At 39.6% G+C, this 22,074-nt stretch overlaps 1 protein-coding gene across 2 annotated transcripts in view; it reads left to right on the forward strand.

Annotated features, from left to right (window-relative positions):
- Positions 1-21,003, forward strand: part of RB1CC1 (RB1 inducible coiled-coil 1) — a 42,212-nt gene extending 21,209 nt beyond the window's left edge. Inside the window, exons 12-23 of one of the 2 annotated variants that reach the window (XM_054179568.1) lie at positions 295-398; positions 1,984-2,110; positions 4,823-6,741; positions 10,259-10,418; positions 13,195-13,303; positions 13,424-13,664; positions 15,680-15,731; positions 16,357-16,404; positions 18,092-18,150; positions 19,109-19,245; positions 19,967-20,037; positions 20,384-21,003. In XM_054179568.1, the coding sequence (XP_054035543.1) occupies positions 295-398; positions 1,984-2,110; positions 4,823-6,741; positions 10,259-10,418; positions 13,195-13,303; positions 13,424-13,664; positions 15,680-15,731; positions 16,357-16,404; positions 18,092-18,150; positions 19,109-19,245; positions 19,967-20,037; positions 20,384-20,461 (3,105 nt within the window). In that variant the 3' untranslated portion in view covers positions 20,462-21,003. The remainder of the gene's footprint in view (positions 1-294; positions 399-1,983; positions 2,111-4,822; positions 6,742-10,258; positions 10,419-13,194; positions 13,304-13,423; positions 13,665-15,679; positions 15,732-16,356; positions 16,405-18,091; positions 18,151-19,108; positions 19,246-19,966; positions 20,038-20,383) is intronic. The other variant, XM_009903664.2, reaches the window with a different exon arrangement.
- Positions 21,004-22,074: the final 1,071 nt, after the last annotated feature.

Consider the following 22,074-nt stretch of genomic DNA (forward strand, 5'->3'; position numbering starts at 1 on the left):
TTCAGTGTCTTCTGTTAACTTTTTAAACAAACCCTTAGTGTTTTTGAAGCTTGGTGATAGGGAAGAAGCTGAACTAGATGATTATCGTAGGCCCTATGCAACTGAAATCTCTCATTCCCGAGGCACTGTGGGTGTTGACTACAAATGTAAATGATCTTTTTCAAGGAAAAAAGTTTGAAATCTTTTGAAAGTGTGATCACTTTTTGTTTGTTATTAATTAAGCTCTTTTTAATCCTTTGTTATCATGATGTCACTTGCTTTAACAACGTGTACATGAATTTCTTCTCGATGCAGACACGAAAACCTCGCCGATTTGACAGTGAGCTTCCAGATATCTCATTAAGTGACTTGCAGTTTTTGCAGTCTTTTTGTCCTTCAGAAGTACAGCCATTACTCAGGTAAAGCACCTTTTCCAGCTTTGTAGAAATAGCCTCCCCCAGGTCTTACCCCTTTCAGCCTCCCATCTCCAGTTGATTTTCTGTAAAGGAACAGGCAAGGATTTTTGTGGGTTTTAATTTGCTGGCTTTTGCCTGTACTTTTTACTGGAATCCCTTTTGATCAGAATTCTTGGCCATCCTTGTGACATTGCTGCTGGAAATAACAATTAGTATCATGAGTTTAGTCTGCTTGACAGTGGGTTTGTCCTGTAGCATGATACAACTGATGCACTCAATTTCTTTTTAGGTTCTTAGGCTTCTGCAGGAAAAGATGCAAATGATAGTCTCATATTGCTGATGTTTGCCTGATTTTGGAGGTTGTGAGAATTTTACAACCTTCCACAGAAGCTTGGTCAGAGTTCAGGAGGATTTTTGCCTTGGTTTTTTTGTCAGAAAAAGCAGTCACTAACCAAACTTTGTTAGTCCAAATTGTAGTGACATAGATTTCCACTTGATGGCAATAGAGGTGGGATTATGTCATGTTCCTCCTGGTTTCTGAGCTCAGGATTACATTCAGTGGAAATATAGATGATGATGGACTTGCAACTTGAGTGGGCAAGGCTGTCTCAATGCGGTAGACATTGAACTACATGAGACACTTCAGAGCAGTACTTTTGGTATTTTCATTTAACTTCTAAGGTGCAAGCAATAGGCAGAATGAGACCCAGCACACAAGTCCTTTTCTGTCAGCACTGAACCCCTGAGCTGCATAGTTAATGTGATGAATCTGTTTATTTACAGTGCTTGAGTCTTCTGAAAAGAATTGTTTGACCAATTATTTCAATCTTGATTCTACAAAAACACTCTAGGTATCACTTGGTTTATATAGCAAATGGAGAAGGCAAAATTGCAGTGTCATCTGCTTTTACTGTATTGTCCAAATGAACTCCTGCTGCACGATTTCAGTGGAGCTATTCCTGAACAGATTAAGCATTCTGGATATATGGCTTCTCAACTAAAATTCAGTGTTGCTTTTCCAGAGGTTTAGAAAGCTTGCCATCAAAAGCTCATCTTGCAAGACTTGCAATGTGATGATAGAATCATAGAATCATTCTGGTTAGAAGAGAGAGACCTTTAAGATTATGACATGTTAATTATTCTTTTAAGTTAGGTTATCTATCATTAAAATCAAATAGAGAATTAATAGGTGCTTCAAAGGAAGAGCTGGATTGGAGGGAATCCAGCTGGAGAGAAGAACAAAGTAATTTGCAAGCTTAAGTGCTTCAATTACAGATCTAATCACTGTCAATTCTCTTCTGTTACTGTTGTTGTAACCAGGTACTACTGATAAATCTTTTCCTCAGAAGGAAAGACTGACATAGTGCTTCCCCATCGTTGTGATTATCAATATCTACTCCTTAAAAGCTCTCAAGCTCTCAAAACACAAATACCAGATGGCCTTAGTGGATTTCTGTGTAAAATAAATGAACTTAAAGTCCTAAACCTAATTCAGTGAGAAGCTTAGTCTTGTTGGAGTATACACACAATAATTTAATAGATGAATATTAACATAATAGATGAATATTAATCCTATACTGTTTTTAAGGGTTCCCATACTTTGTGATTTTGAACCTCTTCACCAGCATGTACATGCTCTACATAACCTGGTAAAGGCAGCACAGAGTTTGGATGAAATGTCACAAACCATTACAGACCTGCTGAATGAACAAAAGGTATTTGTTTGCTTTTATTTACCAAGAAAAGAGAATGCTCAATTCAAAAGTATTAGAATCTTTGCATAATATTGTTCTGTCAGTCACAGAAATAAGCTTTTGGGTTTGGTTTTTTTCCCACATGTAAAGATCAGTTGGTCTCATAACTGCAGAACAGGAGTTTCCTTTCTAATGACATAGGAGTAAGTATTCTGAGAATTGAGCTCTGCAGTGAGTAAAGGGAGCCTGCCTGGAGTCAAAAAGATACTGAATATCTTCTAAGCAACTAACAGAAACATTCAGCACGTAGAAAACCGACACATTAACAGTGTAATTCCACTTCTGCAGTTTCTGTGGGAATGTGTGCATTTGTCACCTCAGTTTGTGTTTAATGAAGTTGTCATTACTTCTAGATATTTTTTGCATTGCTTAAGTCCTTTTGGAATAAAAAGTTAAGGAAAATTCAGGGCCTCACTTGGCTGTCCCAGTTAGCTTCAACATTGATGTATCACCTACTCCTGCTTTTTGGGGAAGGGGACAAACGTGCAGTCTTCTACTTGGAGGATAGGAAGAACAGACAGCAAAAAGATCTCTTCCCCTCAATTTTGCTCTGCCTGTCAAGCAGATTCTTTCCCTTAGAAACTCTGTTTCTGCCAGTCACACTTGATTGCTTCTGTGCCCTCAGCCTTTGACTTTCATAATGCACCAAACATGGTCCTTTTAAATTCATAGAATCAATGAGGTTGGAAAAGACCTCAGGGATCATCAAGTCCAAGCTGTCACCGAACACCTCATGACTAACTAAAGCATGGGACCAAGTGAAACCATGGCTTCTGACTGTAGCATATTGAAACTCTGGATGAATTTAGCAATGCTTACATTTTTATGTGAAGTTAGCTGCTTCAAGTTTGGTTTCTCTGTCAGCTTCACTATCGAAGAAAGGTGTCACTTTTGTGGGACTCCATGTTATCTGTTGTGTGTTTGTATGCACTTTGACTAGAAGCTGCCAAGGTTATGAGAATGTTGAATTTTGAATTGGCCAATTCCAGCTTAAACTAGGTGACATGAAGTCCTCTATATTCTTATTCCTCTGGGACAGCCATTAAGAGTGTTAGGGCCTGTATTAGTCAATGGGATGCGTAGGACTGCTGTAAATTTTGGGACATCTGGGAGTTTTCTGAATGTGCTCTTCTATTGGACCATGCTCTGAAACACAGAAGTCCATCCCCAATTTGGAGCATCCTGAAATCTGTCTCTTAAGAAGCTGGGTGTTCAAACAATTTTTCACTAAGGCTTGAAGTGTCAGAAATGTGTGAAATAAATCAAAGGGGTAAGCTTTAATTCAAAATGTATGTAGTAACAGTAGAAAAATGAACAGGAAAGGTGTCTTGTTCAAGTCTCGATGATTGTCCATTTTTGGCTCCTACCTGCTTATTTGAGACATTTTTATCAGTGTCTGCACAAAAAAGATGTTTTCCAAATTAGGAGAATTTGTTCTTCCCATTCTTCTCTTTTGCCATGCTTTGACCGGTTTGGATTCTTGGCTGACTCAGAAATGTCAAGTGCTTAGACAGATTTGGATAATTGTCTCCTTCCTTAGAGTAAATTGCATTGCACAGTCAGAGCTGGGCCATTCATGATGTCATCTTGAAAATGCCCATCTCAGTGTGTAATTTCAGTGATTCATTTGAACTCTTTTTTGGAATTGAAGCAGAGAGATTTTTCCTTCTCAGCGCACAGTACTCCTGTCGTACTGGGTCTTTCTCTGTTGCTTTGTTCCACAGATCGTCTAGGAATGTTCTTTAAACTATGCTACGTTTGCTTGTGTTCTTTTTTTTGTGTGTGCAGAATTACTGAAGCAGTCAGCAGTCCAATCAATATCCATCACTACTTTCTGGGGTTTTTTGGAGTTCTGTTGCTGCCCATTTATTGCCCAGCTCCACCTTCTCCAGTCAAGTAGCTGAGATCAATAGCATAAGTTTCTTCAATACTAAAGAACACCAGGCACATGATTTAAGTGTATGGATACTATTGGAAAAGGGGCAGGAGCAGGCTTTGCAGCTGAAAGCCATGTTGGATTTTTGGAGAAGTGCACCACTCTGAAAGATAGAATAGAACAGAATAGAATTAACCAGGTTGGAAGAGACCTTTGAGATCATTGAGTCCAACCTATCATCCAACACTATCTAATCAACTTACACCATGGCACCAAGCACCCCATCCAGTCTCTTCCTAAATACTTCCAGTGATGGTGACTCCACCATCTCCCTGGGCAGCCAGTTCCAATGGCCAATCACTCTTTCTATGAAGAACTTCTTCCTAACATCCAGCCTAAACTTCCCCTGGTGCAGCTTGAGACTGTGATCTGCACCGCTTCAAGACTGGACATCTTAGGGGCGTCTTTTGCTGCAACTATTGCCATGAGTTTATTTGGGAGGAGTTTGTTTTCAGGATGGCCACATTTTCTTAGATAAGTAAGATCAGACGAGGCCTTCAAGGATGATAGGCTGGAAAAGCAAGGTAATGGTTGGGTACTTTCTTGAAGCTTACTGGAAAACCTCTCTGAATTTCTACACTTTGTACTTAATTTTTAGTCATGTGGTTTGGACTTAAAGATAATAAGGCTGACCTTTTAAGTTCTTGAACTGCCTGGTAATTTTCAATCAATTTAAAATAGTATCAGTTTTGCCTATCACTTGGTTAAGTGTTTGCTTTATGTTTTATCCCTCGTAGGCCTCCAATAGCCAAGCATCGCCACAATCTGCTACCACACCAAGGATTGAAAGTGCAACAGGAGCCGCAATTGCTACCTCTTCAAGAACTCCTCCTCCATCACTCAGTCTTCAGGGTCCCCTGTGTCCTCCTGTGTGTCCCCCAGCTCCTTTAGAAGAATTGTCTCCAGACAGCATTGACGCTCACACGTTTGATTTTGAAACTATTGCCCATCCGAACTTGGAGCAAGCTCTTAAGCAAGGATCGTTAGACTTGGATTCATTAGCAGAAAGTCCAGAATCTGACTTTATGTCAGCAGTAAATGAATTTGTAATAGAAGAAAATCCAGTATCTCCTACTGTAATAAGTGATCCACAAAGTCCAGAAATGATGGTGGAATCTCTTTACTCTTCAGTTATCAATGCAATAGACAGTAGACGTATGCAAGATACAACTTCTTGTGTAAAGGACGTTACAGTAGAAAATGCCTCTCTCAGTGTGTGCATGGAGAAGTGCAAGGTTATTGCCCAGGACTCAAAGGTACATTTGAGAGGTATAAAAGAAGATCTTTGCCACTTTAGAACACTTGTACAAAGAGAACAGTGTGACTTTTCTAATTCTTTAAAATGCACTTCGCTGGAAATAGTAAATACTATTGAGAACGTCAAACTGTCCCTTGAAAAAACACTAAAAGATAAACATCAAAAAGAATTGCAGTCTTTGAAAAGTGAATATGAAACTAAAATTAATAAACTGTTGGAGGATGGTGAAGAGAACAAGAATAAGATTCAGAAGTTAAAAGGTGACTTGCTCGGCCTTGAAGAAGTCCTTCAGAATAAGAACGATGAATTTGCAATGGTGCAAAACGAGAAGGAAGCTGTAGTTTGCCTTCAGAATGAAAAAGACCAGAAGTTGCTTGAATTGGAATGCCAAATGGAAACACGAAATAGTGAGATTAAGGAACTGAGGCAGTCACGTGAAACAGTCCTTGAAGACATGAAAAAGCTTCACGTTGAAAACAATGAAAAACTGCGACTCCTGCGGGCGGAACTCGAGAGTTTAGAGCAAAGCCATTTGAAAGAGCTGGAAACCGAACTCCAGGCCAGGCATTTGCAGGAATTTGAGAAGATGTTGGCTGAGCACAAGGACTGTTTAGATAAATTGAAAAAAGAGAATCAGCACAGGCTTGAACAAATGCAGGAATCTCACACGGTAGTTGTGCAAGAGAAACAGCAACAAGTGGAGGAGTTACAGCTCAAGGTTTCAGATCTGTCCGATCTGAGGTGCAAATTAGAAGTCGAACTTGCCCTGAAAGAGGCAGAAACTGATGAAATGAAGCTGCTTCTGGAAGAAAGCAGAAACCAGCAGCAAGAGACCTTAAAATCTCAGATTGATAAGGAAACAGAAAGCTTAAAAAAGGAGATAGATAAATTAAACAGTAAAATACAAATTAGCAGTGATGAGTATCAAGTGGGCTTGTCGGAGCTAAGGACTCTGATGACGATGGAGAAAGACCAGTGTATTTCTGAGCTAATAGACAGATACGAAGAAGAATCAAATTTGCTTAGAACTGAGCTAAACAAAGTAACACTTCTTCATCAAAAAACTTCTGAGGCAGAAAAGAGACTTTCAGAGCAAATAACTGAGCTGCAAAGTAAGTTAGAATTGGAAACGAGTGCCCTAGAAAAGGAAAAAACAGAGAAGCTGTCTCTCTGTGAGCAGCGGGAAAAATACGAAGCTATTATCCATAAGCTTAAGGAAGAGAAAGAACTGTTAGTATCTAACCAAGAACAGGACAGGCAGTTGCTCATTCAGAAGCTCAATTGTGAAAAAGAGGATGCAGTGCAAAATGCTTGTAAAGAGTTTGAATTACAGAGGGAAGCTGCTGAAAAGGGGCTTTTGGAAAAAATACAGCAACTTGAGATGCAAGTAAATCGGAGGTACTGTAAGAACTGTTACTGTGTTTTCCTAGTGTTGTAAAGCAATATGGTACATTTGTAAAGTAATTAATATGGTATATTCATGCACTATGCAGTAAGTAAAACTTGTGTGTTTGTAATAGAATAGAATAAACCAGGTTGGAAGAGACCTTCGAGATCATCACATCCAACCTGTCATCCAACACCACCTAATCAACTAAACCATGCAACCAAGCACCCTATCAAGTCTCCTAAACACCTCCAATAGTGTTTGTCTGGGTTGGTTTCTATATTCAAGTCACATCCATTTTATAGGTGGTGATCTTCCTGTGTCTGTAGTTAATCTCAAAGACTGTAAATACTTGATACAATTTTACTTTGAGGCAGCAGTGAAGATTTTGTGTTTTATATTTATATTTGTTACATTGAAGGAGGGTTTCCTCAGTAGCATGTCTCTTGAAGGTCCCATTTTGATGATCTCAAATTCTCTCCTCTTACATAGAATAGTTTGGATTGGAAGGGACCTCCAAAGGTCATCTAGTCCAACTTCCCTGCAGTGAGCAGGGACATCCTCAACTAGATCAGGTTGCTCAGAGCCTTGTCGAGCTTGACCTTGAATATCTCTAGGGGTGAAGCCTCAACTACCTCTCTGGGCAACCTGTCCCAGTGTTCCACCACCCTCATTGTACAGAACTTGTTCCTAACATGAAATCTAAATCTGTTCTTCTCTAATTTCAAACCATTTCCCCTCATCCTGTCACTGCAAGCCTTTGAAAACAGTCCCTTTCAAACCTTCTTGTAGGCCCCCTTCAGGTACTGGCAGGCTGCTATTAGGTGTCCCCAGAGGCTTCTCTTCTCCACGCTGTTCTCGTTGCAGAGGTGTTCCAGCTCCCTGATCCTTTCCCCTGGTTCACTGTGTGACCATGCAGTGGCTAGCTTTTGGGCTGATAACTTCCTTTTGCTGACTGTACACTTGTTGGTGCTAATGTGTAGGGGATTATATATATGTCCCATGGCCACCTGGACTTCCTTTGACTTCAGCTGTCATGCTTATGAATTTCAGGGTCTCCAGTTTGAGTTTTAAAATTAAATACAAATGGACAACATTATTTTAAACAACATCCTGGCACCACTCTTTATTGTTAATTTCTGCAGTGTTGTTCCAGAACTATATTTTCCCTTGCTATGAGTGCCTGGAATTACTCTTTCTGCCTTCTCATATGTATGCTCACTAGTTCATAATGCATGTCAGCAGAGTAGATGCTGGTGTTATGGAATGGAAATAGATTTTTTTTTTCTATGTGACTGCTGCCTAGAAACAATATTCTATTCTGAAATGCCAGACATTTTCATTTATGTTCTTGTGTGAAGGAGCACAGCAGCTTGTCTGAACACTGCCCAAATAGAGCGTTTTCTTCTAGACATTGTGATACACCAAGTATGTGAAAATGGGTGAAGAGCAATAAAATGGACAGAATGAAATAAAAGCCAGATTAGTGCTGCAGAACATGAATGCAGACTTGTTAACATTTGCCTCTTGAATATCAGTATAATATTTGTTAAGAAAAATAGGAAGGAGAGGGGAGGCCACACAGAGTCCAACACGTGTGCACAGTTCAGTTTTTGCAGGGGAAATCTGAATATTCACTTGGATTACTTGCTTCAGTCCCATTACTTTGATATGCAAACATATCCATGATGTTGGGTCATTCTCTGTGGTTTCTATGTCAGTATGCAAAAAGAAAGCATAAGCTGAAACGATGGGTTTTTTTAGTTGTGACTGGGTTATGATGAAAATAAACCCAAAATAGTCTCTTGATGAAATATGGTGAAATGAGGAGGAAAAAAAAAGCTAAAGTTGATGTTCTCTTCCTTTTATATGTATGAGTGTACTGTAGAAGTTTTAAAAACTTGGCTCAACAGGTAAGAGATGTGTAGCTGTGGCATCAGACTTCTTGAAAGTCCACTATCTCCACGTGAACTTGAGCAATTTCTCAACAGAGATGTGTATATTTTTGAACTGGATAAAACAGATAATGATGCATTTCAAAGAAATACTGCCTGCTTCAGTCTTGCAAAGCATTAACAGTTTTGAGTTGTGTCAAGCAAATTAATTTTCAGTGTGACCTTAAAATACATATTGCCTCCTGAGGCTGTTTTTGATGTCTTTAATCTGCTGTTAGGTTTTGGGGTTTATTTCCTCTAGAAGTGAAAAGATGCTCTGTTTTTGTCTCCACAAAGCATATATGTTAAGTGAACCTGCCTTAATACTTCAAAGTCACAGTCTAGCTGATTGGGGTTTGAGTTCTTAAACCCTCAAGTGATGTCAGCAATTCCAGTTGATTTGTTATTCTCCCCGCAGTCATTGCTTAACACATAACTTGTAATGGTAGAAAGCAACTTCTGCTTGGTGTGTACCCATGTGCTTGTCAAATAAATGTCTTTTTCTGCAAGAGCCATGTCACATTAGCAGTCCAGAAGGCACGGACAGGGAAATGATTTGTTAAATTTGACCCAAGGAGTTTAGAGTTTTTGAATAGAATAGAACAGAATTAACCAGGTTGGAAAAGACCATTGGGATCATCAAGTCCAACCTAACACCCAACACAATCTAATCAACTAAACCATGGCACCAAGTGCCCCATCCAGTCTCTTCCTAAACACCTTCAGTGATGGTGACTCCACCACCTTCCTGGGCACCCCCTTCCAATGGCCAATCTCTCTTTCTGTGAAGAACTTCTTCCTAATATCCAACCTAAACCTCCCCTGGTGGAGCTTGAGACTTAGTCCTCTTGTTCTAGTGCTGTTGCCTGGGAGAAGAGACCAACCCCCACCTGGCTTCAACCTCCCTTCAGGTAGTTGTAGACAGCAATAAGGTCTCCCCTGAGCCTCCTCTTCTCCAGGCTAGAAGAAAACTAATGAAAAGGTTTAGAAGTGACAGAGAAATGTTTGTGACACCTGCATTACCCAGATCTGAAAACTAACATGTTTGGTTATCATGTGCCTGAAATTCAAGTCATGATTAGGAAAGATAATAAAACTGCAAGGCATTTGTAACTCTTCTATTCAATCTTTTCTGCTGTACATGGTATGTACTAGCCAAGATGAGCTGAGAAACACAACTTCTGTGGGGACTTCTGTTGTTAAGCAGTTTGCTGGTTAAGAGATTTATAATGTTGTAAAGAATGTTAAAAATAGAATAGGAATCCTGACTGCTTTGAAAACTAAATTACAGCTTTGTCTTCCAGCCATGGTATTGTGTAGCCACTTCTATCTTAGTCTTAACATAGAAGCTAGGAGAAATTCTTGGAGCACTTTTAGCATTAGGAGTTGTGCTTGTGAGTGTCAGTATGTCAGCACACGATGTATTAGCACTCAAGTTCATCACAGCCTAGCTAATAGCAGGAGACTTTCCCTCCACGCTTCAGGAAAAAAAGGTTTCAAAAAGAACTTCTCACTTTGTGTGTGTGTTTGCTTATTTCATGTGTTCTGGGACTGTATGTGCTGCAAATTTAAAACCTAACCATTTTCTTTTAAGTCCTCCCATTGAATCATCTGCTGAATCAAGCTTGGTTGCTGAACTTCAAGAGAAGCTTCAGGAAGAAAAAATGAAGTTCTTAGAGCAACTTGAAGAGCAAGAGAAAAGAAAGAATGAAGAAATGCAGAACATCAGAACATCACTCACAGCAGAACAGCAGGTGAAGCTGTTTTCTTTTTTACCACTTTTCATGCCATGACAGTTATTTAGTAATATTTTTTTTTGGCTATTTTGAAATTAAGGAGTTTTGGGTGGATTGGTGCTGCATAACACATTCTGAAGATGAACTGCTGTCTGGAGCCAGGCCATGGTGTGTTAATGGACTCCAGCACTAAAGCTTTAAAACAATAACCCAAAAACCAAAATCACAAACACACACAAAACAAAACCAAAACCACAAAAAATCCCACCGTAAATATCTGTGACCTGGGCAGACCAGATTGTTTTTGTTATTCTGTGGCTTCTTTTGCTTAAGTTCTTAAACCAGTCCTGTGAATTTGTATCCATGGATCTTTTGAACTCCAGAAAGATGTGGTTAAGTATAGTTTAAGTTCAACTACCCCAAATTTGTGGGCATGACAAAAGGATTTGAAATACTAATTGATTTGAAGTGCTGCTTAGTGGCTTTTAAACTTTACTAGCCTGAGCAAGTGGCATTTAAGGTTCAAAGCAAATGTTACATTTTACTTAATAAACTTAGAATCACTACTCCACACCTTGACACAAACTGGTACGATGCTGGGTTAATGATTTTATCTGTATCCACACGTTTTTTTCCTTCCAGAACATCTTGACTCTCTCAGATTTTGTGGATGAGTTCTCAGTTCTTAAATTAAATCTCTGTTAGTAACAGCTATTATCTGCAGCTTTGCATTTGAACACTAAGAAAGGATTTTCTGTTTTAAGCACCTCTAATTTAGCTGTGGTAGGATCAAGTAAGGACAAAGAGACAGTGTAGCGATCAAGCCAGCTTGGTGAATGAATGCTATGAATCACTTGATGCAGAGAGGAGAAAATTGCAGACAGTTCTACAGAAGGGAGTGTCTTGGAGATTTTTGGACTGCAAACACGAATGCCTAACTGAGCCTTACAGAGTACATCTGATGGGAACAGTTCATACATTACATTGGCAGTCTGAAGGTTATTTTTTTCCCAACAGAATATGCCTTAATATGTCATCTTCCTCATGATATAATCATATTCTTCAGCTCTACAGCATAAAGGAAAGGTTCTGAGACATAACAGCAAATTCCCAGGAAAGATGGAGCCTTTTACTAAGAGCAACAACGAAACAAACTAAACCCATAAACCCAGTGTAGCAGTTAGTGCTGAATTCTTACTGGACTGGCTCTGCAGATCACTGAGAATTCTGGGTACTTCACCTCACCTTTCTCATTTTTTATTTTTCCCTCAGTGAAGTTAATCTCAGAGGTGTTCTTTATGCTTCTGGTGTGTGGTAGTTTTGTTACACACATACCAGAGGCTGCTGAGCGCAACGGAAGGTGTGTAGCCTTGCATTTTAAGACTGAGAGTTGCTATCCACAGGTCAAGACCATCTTAAATTTCACCAAAAAAGTGAAACTGTGATTTAAAATAGACTTCTAGTAGATGGCTATTAGTAGTTTGTGTCTCTTTCTTCAACTCGATGTTAAGAGTAGAAAGGATAATGGCAGAATGGTTAGGAGGAGGATTGATGAAGCAGAAGGATTTGTGAGACTGATGCTGAAGGATAAAGGATGTGTTGGCTGCTTTTATGTTCAGTTATTCAAGCTATTAGCCAGAATTCCTGCATGACTTCTGTATCCATTGATTGTTCCCTGACTGGACATGTATTTTTAATTCATATTCTAGGTTATTAATAAAGATATTTTTCTTATGGCCTGTAACTTACCTTGATGCAGTGCAGCTTTGTCTTAGTAACCATTTTTAATCCTTTAAGTAACTGTTTAAATGTGCAACTGATAGATTCAAACTTGATATGAAGCATTAGATTTAAAAATAACCCATCTTAGAAATGATTGTTTTTAATAATGATTTCTTTATGCTACATATGGATATTGGGCTTGGGGGAAGCAGAGGGATGAAAATAGTGATTACAGAGAAACCTTGAATTCACAGATATATTATCTCTTCACCAAAATAATATGTAAACAAGCTTAATTCCTTGTTTAATTGCCATGTAGGAAACTCTGTGCTTGTTTTAATTTAGAATAGACTAAGCCAGGTTGGAAGAGACCTTTATCAAGTCCAACCTATCATCCAACACTATCTAATCAACTAAACCATGGCACCAAGCACCCCATCCAGTCTCTTTCTAAACACCTCCAGGGATGGTGGCTCTACCACCTCCCTGGGCAGCACATTCCAATGGCAAATCACTCTGCTCTTTCTGTGAAGAATTTCTTCATAACATCCAGCCTAAACCTTCCCTGGCACAGCTTGAGACTGTGTCCTCTTGTTCTGGTGCTGGTTGCCTGGGAGAAGAGACCAACCCCCACCTGGCTACAGCTTCCCTTCAGATAGCTGTGGACAGCAATAAGGTCTTCCCTGAGCCTCCACTTCTCCAGAATAAGCAACCCCAGTTCCCATAGCCTCTCCTCATAGGGCTTGTGTTCCAAACCCCTCCCCACCTTTGTTGCCCTTCTCTGGACATGTTCCAGGAAGTCAACATCTTTCCTAAACTGAGGGGCCCAGAACTGGACACAGGACTCAAGTTGTGGCCTAACCAGTGCTGAGTAGAGGGGCAGAATGACTTCCCTGCTCCTGCTGGCCACACTGTTCCTGATCCAGGCCAGTATGCCATTGGCCTTCTTGGCCACCTGAACTGGTGTGTCTGGTATCTTCTGTACTCTTTCACAGTATCTTTGTGTTCTGGTGATGTATTTTTGCATTACATTTACACATGACCTCTCTTATTTCAATCTTTCTGCTTTCAGACCAACTTTAATACTGTTCTGGCAAGAGAGAAAATGAAGAAAGAAAACATAATTAATGATCTGAGTGACAAATTAAAAGTGCTTACACAGCAGCAAGAAAAAGATAAGGGTAAGCAAAGTTCTGGTGAAGCGCTCACCTTTTCTGGTGGGACAATTCTCTTCCCTCCTGTTAGGTTTTGATCCATAGTGCTGTTCATTGGAAAATAATTTTTGCTTCCTTATGTGACAGATTTGATTGAAACACTTTCTGAAGATCGAGCTCGCTTACTTGAAGAGAAGAAGAAACTTGAGGAAGAAGTTACTAAATTGAGAAGCAGTAGTTTTTCTCCTTCAACCTACTTAGCAGCAGCTTCAGAACCTTGTGGAGCCTGCGCAGCTGATATTCCCACTGACACAGACAGATTGGTTTCAGACATTGCAGCTGAAGGGAGGATGGACTCCACAATGGAAACCAGCATGATGGCTGTGCAGTAAGTAGGAGGCTTTGTAGTGGAAATACACAAAGCACCTTCTTTTCTTTGAATGTGTGCAGTTGGGTGTTGTGCAGTACAAATTAGTACATTTTAACACTGCTTCTGCCTTTGTTCATGCTAAAACCAGTCTTTTAAATATGTGCTCACAGTTGTGGTGTCACTACCTGCAGAAATGTGAGAGTTTAGTACAGAATACAGAATTAACCAGGTTGGAAAAGACCTTGGAGATCATTGAGTCTAACCCATCACCCAACACCATCTAATCAACTAAACCATGGCACCAAGTGCCTCATCCAGGCTCTTCTTAACCACTTCCAGTGATGGTGACTCCACCACCTCCCTGGGCAGCCCCTTCCAATAGCCAATGTCTCTTTCTGTGAAGGATTTCTTCCTAACATCCACATTCCTCCCCTGGCACAGCCTGAGACTGTGTCCTCTTGTTCTCGTGCTGGTTGCCTGGGAGAACATGCCAACCCCCACGTGGCCACAACCTCCCTTCAGGTAGTTAAAGATGGCAATAAGGTCTCTGAGCCACCTCTTGATGACTTAAAGGTGAGACGTGGCCTCACAATTATGACATGAACATAGAGACCTAAGTATATGAAGAGCAGTTGTAATAGTAAATGATCTGGGTGGCTACATGTTATTGGCATATCTTTTAGGGGGAAAAAAAACCCCAACCAAACAAGCTTTATGATGTTCATGGACACTTCTGCAGAATCCTCAGGATTCCAAACAAGTAATGGGACTCAAGTGGCCTTGATGGATTATACTTGTAGAAATGATTGGACATGTTAAGCTACTAGCCTGTGATCTAGTCTTAGTACTTGACTACAGACTGGTACAAAGAGAAGAGCAACAAAATTGGTGAGGGGTTTGGAACATAAGCCCTACGAGGAGAGGCTGAGGGAGCTGGGGTTGCTTAGCCTGGAGAAGAGGAGACTCAGGGGTGACCTTATTACTCTCTACAACTACCTGAAGGGAGGTTGTAGACAGACGGATGTTGGTCTCTTCTCCCAGGCGGCCAGTACCAGAACAAGAGGACACAGTCTCAGGCTGTGCCAGGGGAGGTTCAGGCTGGATGTTAGGAAAAAGTTCTATACAGGAAGAGTGATTGCTCATTGGAACGGGCTGCCTGGGGAGGTGGTGGAGTCGCCATCACTGGAGGTTTTCAGGAGAAGACTTGATGGGGTGCTTGGTGCTGTGGGTTAGTTGTTTGGGCGGTGTTGGATTGGTTGATGGGTTGGACGCAGTGATCTTGAAGGTCTCTTCCAACCTGGTTTATTCTATGTATTTCTATGTATGTAAAGGTGTTTTCTACTGCAGATGCATTTTCTGTTCTTTCAATACTGACTTCCCTGCACATGTGCATGAAGTCCAGAGCCTTGATTATTATTTTTAATGTACCTGTAGTAATTTTGTGAAGATTGGAGTTGTAAGGACTGTGTAATACCCCACAGGGCTGGGTTATGATGATACCTGCAAAAATGCCTTTTTTTTTCAATAAAAAAAATTATTTCCCCCCCCCACTTTTCTTTACAATTTTTGTCATTTTCTCACAATGAATACAGAATGTTAGGCTTAAAAATCTTATATTACAATCAGCACAGTCTACTGTGGGCACTGTGAGTAGAATAAGACAGCATGAATAGCAGATGATACATGTGCTGTAATATAGGCCTCATTACTAGAAGATACTCAGCTATTACCATACTTAGTGCTTTCTAAAGATCCATTCACAATGGATTACTGGGAAAGAATTCAGGGTGGGGGGAAAAAGGGTGAAGAAGTTCTTTCCAAGGGATTCCAATTAATTTTTTTTAACTCCACATAAAAATTGGGGAAAAGTGTCAAAACACCTGAAGTGTGACTTTCTGTGCTGCTCCCTCTCTGCTACCAAACACATGGCACCCATCACTGAGTGAGAATGGGAGAAGGGTAGGAAAGAGAATTTTTGGTGCTGAAAACAGTTTTCATTTTTAACCTCTCCATTTTCTTTCCTTCTCTTCTAGTGAAAATGTCCATATGTCTGAAGAGAAACAGAGGATAATGCTGTTAGAAAGAGTGAGTAGATTGTTTGTGAGGTTAAGCGTTACAGCCTCAGCATTTATAAATAAGCCTGTGTGAAGCTGTGCTGTGGTCAGTTGTCTGCTCTGATGCAGCATAGTATCTGCAAGACTTCTAAATACCTTTACAGGGAATGATTTTTCATTGCATTCATTTCAGATCAGTATAATTCTTTGAAGTGATTAAAAAGAGGTGTTAGTATATTGCACTTAGACTAGCTTAAAGTTCATTTGTTTGGTTTATGTAGGCTTCAGGGGTAATATTCCATCTTAGAAGTGACAAGGGAATTTCTGTAGCAAAAAGTAGTTTTGATTTGCTCTTTCATATCAAAGGATCCAAAGCAGCTTGACAGGAATTAAGATAGATTTACCTGTTCCTCTAGGGTATGGTTAAATTCTTCTCTTAGGTTGTTATTGCTTAGGTAATTTTAATTCTATCTTGGGTGCATCTTGACAGTCTTACTTCTGTAGAAAGTAAAATAACATTTGTTCTAAAGTGGAAAGCTGTGGCAAATATGTCTGTTTTGTAAGTAGCCAGCTCTGGTCATATCAAAATGTTTGTAAAAGATGTTTATACTGTGTAAGGTGTGTTAATTAGTTAATCAGATAAGATTTTCTTTCAGACTTTGCAGTTGAAAGAAGAGGAAAATAAGAGATTAAATCAGAGATTGGTAGGTACTTGAGCCATGCATGTTTTAAGTCTTATGAAAAAAAATGGAGAAGGTTGTAAATGTTAGTTAAAATCTAAAAATGTGGAGTTTAGTAACTTCAGAGATGTTTTAGGTGTTAAGGCAAGTGGCAAATGGGTGACCTGGTAACCATTCAGAGTTGTCTCAACTTAGCAATCTTCTGAGGAAGATTCAAAGGATGCAGAGTAAGAGACATCTACCCAAAAAACACAGACTATCCAAGCTTGGGGACCACAAGCTCCACCCCTGCCCCCCTCCTTCTCAATACATTTGTGAAACTGAAACATACATCTGCATTAAGCTACTTCACATAAGGAACCCAGAAGGAGTCCTGCACAGCAAAAGAAAAAATGTAATAGGTCATCAGAAGTTGAGAGGTTTTTGTGGGGTGCTGTGTTCAATTTAGACTCATTCTTTGAGGAAAGGAAGAAACTGAGCTGTGAATAGGCTTCAGGCTTGTGTTAAAACAGGCTGATACTGCTTCTGGGGAAGTGTGTGGGGGGAAGACTGACAATAGGAAGTATGCTGTAGGTTACAATATTTGAGTTACAGCTGAAAAATCGTGTGCTAAACTTAAAGTATGAGTAATCATGATTTGATTAGCTTATAGAAATGGTCCAGGAAGTAGGGATCTATGGAAAAAATGCAAGACCTCCTGTCAGAGTTTCTGAAGGGCAATTAGGAGTTGTCTTCTTGTGAGGAAGTTACTAAAAACTAATTAAATGTATACATTCAGATCAGCTTCTCTATCTCCTTCCTGTATGTGGGCTCTATATCCCTTTGTAGACAAAAAGTAATGTTCCACACTTTCATTTCTTTTCATCACAGTTTCTGTAGGAAGTGTACATCCATTGGTAGTGATTTTTAGATCTAGCTTATCCTACTGAAGTAGGTTCATATGCCAGTGTTAAAAGCAAACATGCAAACAGGAGATAAAAATTAAGTCCAAAAACTTCCATAGTTGAGCCTTTGGTCTTAGTAAATTCGACTCCAATTTCATTCCAGGGAGTGCTGCTCTATTACAGTGACGTTTAGATTGTGACAGTCTTTAGTCAGCTTGAGAGCATACTGAGCTCAACACCCAGAGTTCAGTTGTAATAAGTGTGTTTTACCTCCAATGGTTTACCATCAGCCTTTTTCAGAGTGTCAGTGGCTTCTGTGTTGGGAGTGCTCAGCTCTATCATAGGTCTTCTGTATGCTCTGAATAGATCTTCAGTGGCATTCATTTGGAAAGCATTTCTCAGTTTTAAATGGGGGAGAAATTTCATGACCAAAGGTACCTGTTTAAAAAAAAACAAACAACAACAAAACCAATGCAAGCAACAGCAAAAACCCCAACAACAGAACACACACACAAAACCCCAGGCAAGCAGAAAAAGATTAAAGCCAAACATCAAACCAACCAAGCAAGAACAACAACAGAACCCCCAAACCAAAACTGAACAACCCAAACAACAAAAAAGCCACAAGCAATAAAATCTCCAAACACCAAGCTTGCTACAGAGCAGAATGATAGAAGGGTGGGCTGTTTCCTTGAGTGAATAAAAGATCTGCAAGAACAGACAGGCTGAAATCAATAGTAAAGATTTCTCTTTGTCATACTGTTACCTGCAATGTTCATTTCATCACACCTTGCCAATGCTTCATAGCTTGTATTCTTTTTTTATAGATGTCTCAGAGCATGTCATCAGTGTCCTCAAGACATTCAGAAAAAATAGCAATTAGAGAGTAAGTACTTGTGAATTGTCATATAAACAGATGAATGTGCTTCCAATAAACAGAGTGTAGTTAGAGTGTCACAGTTCTTGCTCTGTGGTGAGGAGATACAGTTCTTCCCTGTAGTTTAGCTGTTGGTTATTGAACCATCCCTGTTGGGCATACATAAAGTTTTGTAAAGCCTTTTATTGAACAGAGAAAGGGCTTCCTGAATTCTCTGTGTTGCTGGCTTTCATGAATTCAGTGACATAATTTACATTGTTCATAAGGATAATGCCCCATGGAACTTCTGGAATCATAGAATGGCTTAGGTTGAAAGGGTGTTCAGAGGTCATCTGCTTCAACCTCACTGCCATGGGCAGGGACACTTCCCACTATCCCAGGTTGCTCAAGGCCTCATCCAACCTGGCCTTGGACACCTCCATGGAGGGACCATCCACAACCTCCTTGGGCAACCTGTTCCAGTGTCTCACCACCCTCACTGTAAAGAATTTCTTCCTAATCTCCAGTCTAAATCTGCCCTCCTCAAGCCTCAATCCATTCTGTCTCATCACTACGAGCCCTTGTAAAAAGTCCCTTTACGGCTTTCTTGTAGTCCCCCTTCAGGTACTGGAAGGCTGCTCTCAGGTCTCCCCAGAGGCTTCTTTTCCCCAGGCTAAACAGCCCCAATATTTTAAAGCAAAACCATCAGTTCTTTTAAAAAAAGAAATCATTGTGGCTGATGATTATGGAAGAACATTTCAAAAAGTAAGGGAGAGTGTTTTGTTGACTTCAGAAAATATACATAAGCTGGCTTAACAGGGAGGAACATCTGTGCTGTGATTCAGCTGCAGTCTCAGCCTGTGCAGTACTTGGAAATCTAGTTTTGGGGGGGTTTTATAGTTAAGTTACTTTATTTTTTTTGTTGTTTGTTTGTTTGTTTTGATTTTTTATTTATTTATTTCCCTCTCCTCTGCCCCCCCTGCCCCAGTTTCCAGGTCGGAGATTTGGTTCTCATCATCTTGGATGAGAGGCATGACAACTATGTATTGTTTACTGTTAGTCCAACCTTGTATTTCTTGCACTCAGAATCTCTTGCTGCACTGGATCTCAAACCAGGTGAGTGTGGTAAGTGTCAAATTACTTCCAATTATTCTCTCCCCCTTCAACTAATGCTCCTAATTTACTAACACTTAGTAACTGACTTTCTAACTATGTGACCACTATGAGAAGCAGGAGAGCTGTCAGCTGTCTTTGTAGCTTTTGCTTCAGAGCTCTTCTGAAAGTTTGTTTATGCCCACTCTTGCTCTTCTGACCTGTCAGTTTATTACTGAGTTTTTCCACTTTTCTCCTTTCTGAGCAGTATTTGGGTACCCTTTGAGGACTGCAGCCCAAGCTAGCAGATCTCTAGGGTATTAAAATTAACAGTTATGAGTAATGAATGTCCATCATTAATGCAGAAAATCAATTGTTTCAGTAAGGACAATAAGAACAGCTAACTACAGACAACTTTCTATCCTTTGGAGTACTTTAATAGATTCTCACCATAAACCAGACCACTAAGTCAAGCTTGGTTGACAAGAATAGTTTGGAACCATTAAATGAATTTCAGCTTTGATTTGCTTTTGCCTCCTGGGGTATTAACTTTGAAACCAAAACTAAAATGGAAAAATCAGATTTCCTCTCAGACATCTGAAATTACTTCATTTTGCTAAAAAAAATGGGGGGGTTGAATGAATTTCTGCTTTTAGCTGAATCACATGAACAAAAGGATCTGTAACCATAGTAAATATAATATCCTCTTACCTGTAGCTGATGATCTAAAATAATGATTATGTTGTCTTTTTAGCTTCAGGTGCATCTAGGAGACCTTGGGTGCTAGGAAAAGTGATGGAAAAGGAATATTGCCAGGCAAAAAAGGTAAGGAAATAACTAATGGAAAAATCATCTGATTAAATTTAATAGAGAAGAAACTCAGACTTGATGTTTGTTACAAATGCTCTCTGCATAATAAATGAGGTGAAAATTGTCTGAGATTCTGCTATTCCTGCTCTGTCTTTTAGTCAGGGAATAGCAAGAGAAGGGCAACTAGAAAGAAAAGAGCAAGTGGTGGGTGGCTTGGGTAGTTATGTCCAGGACCTTGCCAGACTCTGAAGGATCTTGTGAATGCCGAGGAGCAGGAATCAGTTTCTGCTTAACAACACAAAAATCAGAGGAATACTCTCACGGTTCCGGTGTCATTTGATCCTCTGCTTTTGTTTTGTAGGCACAAAACAGATTTAAAGTTCCTTTGGGTACAAAATTCTACAGAGTGAAAGCAGTACCGTGGAACAAGAAAGTATAACCCAAGCAAGCTTCAGTTCACTGTCTCCATCCTTTTTTTGATTGTCCTTCAGTGCTCGTTCATCGCTCCAGACACCAGGCCATCTTTTTATACCGAGGTCGTGTGACAAGATACATCATGGATGTACTGCTTTTACTTTTTAACAGGTCACATTTTAGAAACCAGAACTTCATCCAAAAAAAAAAAAAAAAAAGGCAAAACCTCTGGCCCTAACTGTTGCAATTTTTTTACCCAGGTAACTTTAGGAGTGTGGACCAAATGAGTTCATTTTCTCAAAGGGCAACCACATGAAACATGGTTCGTTAAGCCATGTCAATTGCCTGCTAAATATGCATTAGCTTGTATCTAGATGTTAAATGTTAGCTACCATTATTACCAGCATATGTCCGTTTGTGAAATCATTATCAAAGTACTTGCACTCTTTAACAGATTCTTTATATGTGTAAAAGTCATCAACTATTTAAAGAGGAGTGTTCATTGCATGCAGATAATCATATAATTTTTTCTTCAACATGAGTTTGCCTCAGTAGATGAATAAAAAAAACCCAGCAGCAACAACAACAACAAATAACTACTGCAACTTGTTTCATGACATGAAAATGCTCTTTAATGTTAAAAAAACAAAAGAACCCTTGCCATTTGATAAGGCTGATTTGGAAAAATCAGTCCCAGTTCGATCTGCAATCTTCCAAAGCACTTTTCGCTGGATTGATGAGAGAGATTCTGAGGGGAAGGCAGCTGCGCCGGCGGTTCCGGGTGCAGCGCTTGTTCTTCCCGCCCAGCCAGAAATCTTGTGTTAATCTGTTTAGCAAAATCATATTGATGAAATTGTATTTCATGGTTGAGTTTCAGGAAGGGAAAAAAAACCAACCACCACCAACACAAGCAAAACAACCACCTCATTGTACATTAACCATACCAGAGTCATTTAAGTAACAAATTATTGTAATTGTAAAAGACATGTAGAATTTTAAAACAATAAAGATTTGAAACCTGTATGTGTTGGAAGTATTTGTGTGCCTTTTAAATGCCAGCTGTAATATTTATTTCATTCTAATCGGTTGCAGCTTCTGTCTGGTTCCTCCAGAAGTTTCATCACCTAGAAATATCTTAACTTTTCCTGCAAGAGGCGTTATTGCTCAACAGCATTCAGGAGTTGCAAGAATTACCTTAGTTAAAAAACAAAAAAGGAACTTTAATAAAGAAGTTAAAGACAGGAATTGATTTGTCAGGCTATTCAGTGGACAGATCACATTTTTCACAGCAGGCTGCATTTTACAAATGTGGTCTTAATTTATTTTTTTATTAGCAGTATAAAAATATGTACTATACATGTGTAGCCAACACAAAGTTCTGGATGCAACTGTGTGCTTATGTCTAGGATTTAATCCATAGAGTTGCTCGACTTCAGAAAGTGTGGAGTGGAGAAGGGAAACCAGGTAAAGGAGTGATCATATGCATATGTTTGTGCTTCTGCCCATGTGTTGCAAATATAATACTCCTCCAGGCTAAGCAGTCCATCTGGATACCCAGAAACTTCTGTATATGCTTTATTTAACACTTTTGTTCCATAACAGTTCTAAGTTTCAGGTTTTTCTGGATTGCATGGGCTT

This window comes from Dryobates pubescens, chromosome 3 (assembly GCF_014839835.1).
Source record: "Dryobates pubescens isolate bDryPub1 chromosome 3, bDryPub1.pri, whole genome shotgun sequence".
In the NCBI taxonomy this organism is placed as follows: Eukaryota; Metazoa; Chordata; class Aves; order Piciformes; family Picidae; genus Dryobates; species Dryobates pubescens.